This window comes from Neurospora hispaniola (assembly GCF_033458365.1).
Source record: "Neurospora hispaniola strain FGSC 10403 chromosome Unknown B0T23scaffold_1, whole genome shotgun sequence".
Classification (NCBI taxonomy): domain Eukaryota; kingdom Fungi; phylum Ascomycota; class Sordariomycetes; order Sordariales; family Sordariaceae; genus Neurospora; species Neurospora hispaniola.
In genome coordinates, this window is record NW_026944406.1 from 3198340 (window position 1) to 3207338 (window position 8999).

General features: G+C 50.0%; 1 protein-coding gene and 1 non-coding gene across 2 annotated transcripts; both read left to right on the forward strand.

The window, feature by feature from the left end:
* Positions 1–344: 344 nt before the first annotated feature.
* Positions 345–4866, forward strand: B0T23DRAFT_349792 (uncharacterized protein). Its single transcript, XM_062836043.1, has 5 exons — positions 345–611; positions 694–1415; positions 1493–1872; positions 1924–2060; positions 2115–4866. Exons 1-5 carry the CDS (start codon positions 446–448, stop codon positions 4637–4639), a joined length of 3930 nt encoding a protein of 1309 aa, XP_062697151.1. The 5' UTR covers positions 345–445; the 3' UTR covers positions 4640–4866.
* Positions 4867–5651: 785 nt separating this feature from the next.
* Positions 5652–5740, forward strand: B0T23DRAFT_t18. The gene has a single exon. It is a non-coding gene; the product is annotated as a tRNA-Tyr (tRNA).
* Positions 5741–8999: the final 3259 nt, after the last annotated feature.

The following is an 8999-nucleotide window of genomic DNA, read 5'->3' on the forward strand; positions in this document are numbered from 1 at the left end:
TTCCGGGGGCCGAGGGCTGAAGACCGAGAAGAAAGGCACGGGTACGTCGAAGGCCCCTTCACAGCAAATAACGGGATTCAGAAACAGCGCGGCTTATCCCCGCTCCATGTGCTACTCAAACCGCAGGTTTACATGGACCAATTATTGGCCTATGGACGGGGCTGGATACCAGCTTTCTGTCGTGCCCCCCTCCGCGCATGAGGGTGATTTGACTGGAATCCAAGTGGTAGATATATAGCTTGCCCTGCCTGATGAGGCTGCTGCCTGTTTAGCGCTTGCTTTTCTTCTTTGTCCTTTTTTTATTTCTTTTTTTTCTTTTTTTTTTCTTTTCAAGAATCACTCAGGCCAATCAGAGACTACTGAGGAAGAGTGAGATCTCAAACTTCCGAGTTTACCTTTTGCAATTTTACGCTCAGCCAGAGCCGAATATTCCAATACGCACACGATGTCGCGATCTCCATCACCAAATCCAGGTGGGAGGTCGGTCCTGGCAGAGATGACGGTTTATCAACCCCATGGAGGAGCTTGGGGCCAACAACACAAGTACAGGACACCGCAGGGCAAGATCGATGAATTCTGGACAAAGTTTACCGCGAGAGTTCCGGGAAAGCGCAAGTACTCCTGCCATTTTCAACCTGACATTCCATTTCCAGCTCGGCATTTGAAGAACCTGAAGGCTTACCAATCCTGCAGCCACCACGGTTCTCCCCAAGAACGAGTACGCTGAGAGGCTTGCCAAGCGCAACTCAGCCAAGGAGGTGGGAGGTGGCACAAATGCGCAAGCATCTTTCGAAGAGGCCGCGGCTATCTGCAGAGCCAAGGTAGAAAAGATCGTTCAAGAATGCCGTCGTGTCAACCAGAAGTACAGAGACCCGCATTTCGACCTAGAGTACGACCTGAAGACGGGTAGGCGCGATTGCCTCGAATCCCTCAGCAATGAAAACATCATCGATTTCTCCAGCAGCGACTCGGATTCTGACTACAACCACCTACCACGCCCTCGGTCGCATTCCCGTCGTCGCAGGAGAGATAATGGTGATGGTGATCGTGATCGTGATCAGAGCACTCAAGCGGAGAGCCAAATCAAGACCAACAAGACCAAAATCGACAAGAGAGATGGAGTCTCGCAGCTCTCCCCGCAAGGACGAATGCCCGGGTCCAAGTTTCGACCGGCATCGGTCAAGCGAGTGGGCGAGATCTTTGACGATCCAAAGTTCTACATTGACGGTCCCACCGCAAATGATGTGCGGCAGGGCCGGGACGGTGATTGTTGGCTCATGGCAGCATTGTGTACGATGAGCAACAAGCCGGGACTCATCGAACGGATTTGTGTGGCTCATGACCAGGACATTGGCGTCTACGGCTTTGTCTTTCACCGGGATGGAGAATGGTTCAGCGAAATTATCGATGACAAGGTAAGATAACCCGTCAACTCTGCATCATTCTACCTGTGCGGTTGATGAGCATCACTAACCAGGCACGGCCGTAACAGCTCTACCTCACCAGGCATGACTACGATGAGGCAATGGATCGTTTTCACATGGAACGCGTATTATGGGATGACAGAGATCGCCCAGACTCGGAAGAGACATACCGGAAGACATACCAATCCAATAGCGGCGCACTCTACTTTGCGCAGTGTGAGAATCCCAACGAGACTTGGCTGCCTTTACTCGAGAAAGCTTATGCCAAAGCCCATGGAGACTATGCAGCTATTGAGGGTGGGTTCACTGGCGAGGGCATCGAGGATCTCACGGGCGGTGTGACCTCTGGCCTGTATACTGCGGATATACTTGACAAAGAACATTTCTGGAAAGAGGAGCTCATGAAAGTTAATGAGCAATTTCTCTTTGGTTGCTCGACTGGGGTTTGGTGAGTTATCCGACTTGCTCCGTAAATGCAAACACTGACAAAGCTTGGCAGGGGACGTGGCTATGGTGACAGAAAGGGTATTATGGAACAGCATGCCTATTCTGTTATGAAAGCGGTAGACTTGGATGGGGAGCGGCTCCTCTTGTTGAAGAACCCATGGGGCAAGGGGGAATGGACAGGGCCCTGGAGTAAGTCCAGACAAGAAGCCTTACGTTGCGGAAGCGGCTAACAAACTTGTACAGGTGATGGCTCAAAGGAATGGACACCTGAGTGGCTTCAGAAATTGGGCCACCGGTTCGGAGATGATGGTGCATTTTGGATCTCATATAGGGACTTCTTGCGCAAGTTCCAAGCCTTTGATCGAACACGTCTCTTCGGACCCGACTGGAAAGTTACTTCGATCTGGACAACACTTTCCGTACCATGGATCTTGGAATATCATGACACCAAGTTTGCCTTTACGCTGGCAAAACCCGGTCCCGTGGTCATTGTTCTCTCCCAACTAGATGACCGATACTTTCGTGGGCTGGAGGGCCAGTACAGATTCGAGCTGAACTTTCGCATACATCGGGCTGGAGAGGATGATTACCTGGTACGAACACAACATTCCTCCCGCATGAACCGCTCCATCAACGTCGAACTAGATCTGGACGCTGGCGAATATCTGGTTCTCGTCAAGATTGACGCCACTCGCAACGAGTGGGTTCTGCCCACCGAGGACGTTGTGCGGAACAATGCTCGCCACCACCGCGAGAAACTGCTTCGCATCGGGCTCTCCTATGACCTGGCGCATAGCAAGGCTAAGATCGAGGAGAGTCCCGAAGAGAAAGCAGCTCGCGAGGCACACGAACAGCGGAAAAAAGACAAGCAACGCGAAAGTCTCCGGAAGGCGATCATAGAGGAAAAGGAGATTAACTTTTACAGTCGCATGAAAAGCTATCATAGACAGAAGCGTCGAGTGGATAAAAACAAGGAGCGGATGAAGAGAAAGGCGGAGAAACGGAAGGCGAAGATGGAAAAGAAGAAGGCAAAACGGGAAGAAGCAGAGGGAAAACAGCTTGAAGAGACATCCAGGGACCCTCTCGGCAAGCAAAGAAAGGAGGGCAAAGATTGTGGTTTCAGCCTTGATGCGGCATTGCATCCTGCTGGCGAGCGTATGGCACCCCTGGCAGTAGATACTGCGGTATCTACTGACGCTGGACAACCAACTCCGTCCGTTAGTAGCACGGGTGCTACTGAGGTCGATGTAGCAGACCGTTTTCCTGAGCCTGTTCTACCCGATTCTTTTGAAAAGAATTGCAAGGCCCCCGAGGACCCTTTGACGGATATACTGACGCCACAATCAGCTCCCACACAGCAACAGGGTTGTGAATTATCCGCCAAAGACAACAAACCCTTCCCGGAACAGCCAAATGAAGCAAGTGCACAGGATCCCATCGAAGTACAACCGGGGCTGTCAATGGATATCCACAAGACACTGGAGGATGTTTCCCAACACTCGCAGTCACCTCGTCCAACGTGTGGAGAAAGTGGAAGAGGTGATGATCGTACCAGAGCTATCGAGAACAAGCTTCGGGCGGCTGTCAACCTTTTCTCCAACTTGAAGCAGGAGCTAGAGATTATGTTGGAAAACGGTGTCAGCGACAATAGTATAAAGCAGGGCCAGGGACAAAAGCCACATAATGTTGACAACCAGGGACAGCCTCCTCCTCCTTGCCCTACTCTTCGTCCCCCAGCCGAAAGACGCACTCTTCAACCACGGAGGCCTTCTTCTCCTCGTCCTTTCCATCCACCCCATCCTCAGGATCAGCGCCGGCATCGACCTCTTTCTCAATTACGAGATAGATCACCAAGACACCCACCGATAGACCCGGGGCCCTCACCCCGTCGCTTCCAGCAACGATACGGTGGACGTCCACCACAACGTCGCGAAGTTTTCATCGAAGATGACCATCAGATTCCCCCAGACCCCCGCTTCGTCGACGAGAGCTTCCCCGAGTCATCGTCTTCCTCCGCGGACACTGACGACACCTACAGCATTTCCAGCATCTCCGACATCTCCGACCGGGAGCTCGACATGCACATCCGCGAGGACGCTCGTCGCAACGGGAGGCTTCTTGATCAAGGTTCTCGGAATCAAGCTATATTGCCGCCCCTCCAGCCACAGCCTGGTCCACCGCAATCAATGCAGCCTGGTCCGATCGGCCCGGGACCGCACCCGCGCATTAGAGGTCGAGAACCCCGTGGTCGTCATGGTGGACGTGGTAGAGACGGGCCTAGGAATGAGCTGGTGGATCCAAATGCGGAGTTTGAGAAGAATCCGTGGAATGCAGTGGCGGTTGTGGGGTTGAGGGTTTATTATCGTGTTGATCAGGATGACGCCGCTACCCTTGGAGACAAAGACGCAGCAGGCGTCAAAGGGGAAAAGGGAAAAAGGGAAATGGTCAAGTTGAAAGTTATCAGACCGAACCCATGGGAGACTGGTAGTGATGATGAGAAGGATACCAAGAAGAAGAAAAATGAGGAGAGGGAGAGTAAGTGGACTAGGGGGCTCAAGAAGAATAGGAAGAGCAAGACAACAGAGGAAGAGAAGAATAAGAAGAGCGATGGTAGTGATGAAGCTGGCGGAAATGTAGATGGCGCGGGATGTGATGGGGAATTGAAGAAAGAGGAGGTGGAAAAGGTGTTGGATGTCGATGATAGCGCGAAGGATGCTACTCTTGAGGGGGAAGAGAGAGAGAAGACTGTTGCTGAGGGGCAGGTGTGATGCGTGACTTTTCTACTTTTGACTTGTTTGCCTTTGAATGTGTGTTAGTGTTTTTCTCTTGTTGTGATTTAGTGATAAGGCGGAGTTTTTCGCTCGGGTATACTTAGGTAGAGGTACGTAGAGGTAGTTCATAGCGATGGTGATGTATTGTTGTTGTCTGCAGTGGCTTACAGGGTCGGTCCTTCAACAACTGAAGTTGGAGTTAGGTTAATTCCTTTGAAACGCGCGTCAACTTCACTTATAGAGGTACCTACCTCTACCTCTGCAGTGCCTTGAGTTATTCTTGTAGTCAAAATGAGTGGTGGCTCCGGAATTCCGTTCCATCCATCTACCTCGACCTCCAAGTAGAAAGACCACCGCCACCGATCTCAGACGAAAGGGGTAATTTCGAATACCTGCTGGGAACTGAACCTCATGTGTCCATCGATCCCGCTTGTAGAGATCATCCTGGATTGAGAGGTACCTAAGAACGACTGTCCTGTCAACACCGTTGTACCTTCTCTTCACAATGCTAGACCAGAAGCCAAGATGTACCATCTGTATGTGCAACGAAGTTCTTACATATTTACCCCTCTTAACAGTGAATGCCCTGAAGAGTACTTCTCTCCAGCAAACCAGTTGTTCAAGTCACACTTCGTGATCCCGCGCAGTAGTAGCGCAAGCTGGATAAATTGTCGAAAGTGCAGCGGGCCTATTTCCTCAGCAGACTCGGACTCATAAACTGAATGATACCGACGTGGAGATGGTACTAGTAGTTGTGGGATAAGCCTGCGGGTATGGAATTCGTCACTGAGCGCAACCGAATCCATCAACCATCAGAAAGTACTCTTCGAATTGTCTCCACAATTTATATTTGATACTTGCACCTTGCTAACTCCCTTACCAAGATCCACACCAATAGCTTGTATAGGTCGTAAGCATCATGATCACCACGAACAAGCCTAGCATAGAACGCTCATGTAGAATGTTATACTTAGTGTTAAGGTTTGTAAGCAACTCATAACATTCAAAACCCCTTGTGGTGTAGTTGGATATCACGTTCGGCTGTAATTGTCTAGATTGTATACCGAAAGGTCACCGGCTCGATTCCGGTCGAGGGGAATTTCTTTTTTTCTTTCTGTTTTTTGTTATTGCTTGTCTCTGCACTGTTGCCTTTCTGGACACTATCGATTTTTGTTGTTCCCTTTTACTCTCTTGCAACTTCTTTTGGTCACTTTTCCACTTTGTCATCTAAGAGGTATGTATGTATGGCTGCAAGTCTTCGCCAGCAGTTCGCTTGCGAGTCCCCAGGGCAGAGGTAGTTAGTCAAGTTGTTCCAAAGCATATTGGGTCATGGAGACTCTTCCATGACTTTTCAACGGACGAGATCTCGAGTTTTCAGTCGATATGGTCGTATGTGATGATTTCACCACTGTCTGTGATTTATGCTGTTGTTGTTGTTCCCTTCTGTCAACATCTTCCTATATGTCATTCTCCTGTGTCAATGCTATACCACGAAGACTCCTGGTATACTCCTGTGCAGGATGTGATGTCTTGCTTGTTGTAGATACCTATCTTTCTCATGTTTAAATGGAAAGGCGGCATCTCCCACTACAGCATCCCAAGAAAGTCCGCATCCTTTCCTCATTCTAGCCGGAGCCTGAAACCTCAACGGTCAAGGTAGGTAGCCAGCCAGCCAGCCAGCCTACTTCATAGAATATTCAAGCAAAGCAAGAATAATTCAGGTACGGTACCGTAGTTGGGGTTCTTTCCTGGCTTCCGGGGTGTAAGTAGAGCAGTGCCGAATCGCACATGCATCATGGATTCATGGTAGAGAGTACGGGAAGCCCAGGGTGATGAGTCGTCCGGCTGTCATCTTGACCGTTAATGGCGTTTCGGTGCTAACCGGCACCTTCGCTCGACCCTTGCTATGTAGAAGTACTAGACAAACAGCTACAGTGTGTACATACCCCACATGCTACGGACAGACGAAAAAGAGCGAACGACAAAAGCTGTGTTGTCCAGTCAAGACGTAGGGAGTTAAGTGGGTGTACCTGTCCTATATAAGGAGTGCATCAGTACCTGTAAACAGGAATCGTTACAACCAATGGGAGAGAATACTTTTTTGGTATATTTTATCGGCAGTGATCATGATGCGAGATGGCTACATGGAAAGGGGAGTGGCAGGGGGTGCGAATTTGCTACCTCTACGTACCTGCCTCACCTAACCTACACGCCGCTGCCATGTAGACTCAAGTTCTGGGCTGGGTATGTTGAGGTAGAGGTAGGTATAGGCGAGGCAAGGCAAGGCAAGGCAAGGCAAGGCAAGACAGGGGATCTACTGACTACCTAGTGTCTTTACATAACTGTATGGGAATAGATGCGATTATCTCATCTCCTTTTCATCGCCCGCGTCTTTCACTGTCTATCCTCTCCCTTGCCCACTGCCCCCCATGTCAGCAAGCAAGGCGTGTGTGTATACCCCCTTCCCCCAACAATGGTCCGTATGTCTTCCGGAAGAACCAAGTGAGGGTACAGTCAAGCAATTGTCAGCCGTCGGAAAGTGGGGGGCGGGTCGGGGTTGGAGTACTGTGTTGAGCTCACTGTCTGTAAAGGGGGCAGAATGCGGAGTGCGGAGGGGGTGGGTGGGTTGAAGATTACGGCGCCCATGAACCATGCTTCATGACTGACCTTGAGTCGTGTGAGGCGGTTCGTCATCGCAGCCTCGTCCACGTACCTACCTGTTCTACCTGCCAACCAACTCCCGTAAGGGAGGGTGAGACCGAGCTGGAGAAAGATATGTGAAAAGTAAATATAGGACCGTCTAGAAGCATCGTTTGAAGTTTCCAGACACGCAAGTGTGATAGAAGGTAGTGGGACATGATCTGATGTCTTAGCTCCCCCCTAGATGCATGTCTTACCCGAGACAAGCAGACACAAATGTCTTGTTATGCCCTAATAGCTTGGGTAGAAATCCATGAGTTACGGCAAGAGGAAAGGGGAACACACAACAAGCGTGTTTGGGATTTGTAGGAAAAGAAGTCGTACAATAAAAAGCGCCTGGTCGAACGATGGACGAGGGCCTGGACCGTTTGCCTTACCTTTATCCCACACCATAATCCGGTAGTACCTGGGAGAAGGCACCACTCATTCCAATAGTAACTAGTGTACCAAGAAAGCTTGTAGAGCTGAAGACCGGAGGGCTCACCTTGTGATAGCGTCGAGGATCTGGTCGTGGTTCGGTTCGGCCGGTTTCCCAAGTAGGTAGATACCTAGTTCAGAATTTGCTGGACACACCTCTTCAGGGTAGTGTCCACCCGCAGATTCCGAAACGCTAGACCTTTACCAAGATGGTGACATCGAAGTGTCTTTTGAACAGAAAATATTGGTAAAGGGGATGCCTGCCCCAGTGTCCGCGTACAGAAGAGAACAACCACCCTCTGCCTGTCCGCCTTTCCGCCAGGCTGCACACTGGCGACTGGTATCGATCGGGATTCCTAATCCGATGATCTCTTAGAATGTAACTGGGTTTCATGCCAGTGCATAAACATGCCGTCGGTCTTTTCTTCTTGCTGCAGTCCATGGATTATTCTCAACGTTAGGTAGGATGGGTTTACATTGATTGCCCTTGCTCTTTGCACTTTGCGTGGCGGGTGCGTGGCGTGTGCTGATTGTGTCCTGTGTGCTGCTCAATGCCGTTGCCGTCACTGATGTTGGAAAAGAAAAGAAACATAGGTAATAAAACAAAGCCAGAGTGTCAATGCGGCGTCTGACAACCACCAAGAGCGTAGCAAACAAATTGACGACCAGGGAGAAAAAGCAAAGGTTCAGCCCAGGCTAGCCCGAAAAAGAGAGAAAAGGAAAAGAAGAAAGGAAAGAAAAGAAAAAAAAGAGTAATCCATGTCCGGCCAGCGGTTGGGATCGATCTGACAGACTGGTCAGCAGGCCGCCTGGCCCTGACCATCCCGGAATTACATCACTTCAAGGACGTATTCGTCTATAAGTTTGACCAAAACAGGCAAGCAAGCTAGGCATGTTGACTTCATCTGGTCGTGTCTCACAATTGATGGGGGTTTTTTTTTTTCTTATTTGCTTTGTTGACAATGGCGCAACTATTCCCATTTATTTTGCATGTGCCGCGGGACTAGTGGTATAAGTACCTAATAGCCCAGAGTTGATAGCCGAGTGCGAGTGTTGAGACACGACAATACCTACCAACAATGACAAGTGGAACTCGATGATCTTGTTTGCTTCGTGATGGGATTATTGTTTCTGCACGACGGCTGCAACATCGACTTGTAGCCATGGGCAGGAAAATAAGTGTTGGCATATCGGTGAAGTTTATCACTTCCCGCGCTGCAGCAAATGCAATCATCCTCTT

Bases quoted from the DNA above. Each gene is read 5' to 3' on its own strand.
- B0T23DRAFT_349792 (XM_062836043.1), top strand. From the start codon at position 446: ATGTCGCGATCTCCATCACCAAATCCAGGTGGGAGGTCGGTCCTGGCA. The intron at 612-693 runs GCAAGTACTCCT...CCAATCCTGCAG, and splicing joins CGCGAGAGTTCCGGGAAAGC to CCACCACGGTTCTCCCCAAG. The intron at 1,873-1,923 runs GTGAGTTATCCG...AAAGCTTGGCAG, and splicing joins GGTTGCTCGACTGGGGTTTG to GGGACGTGGCTATGGTGACA.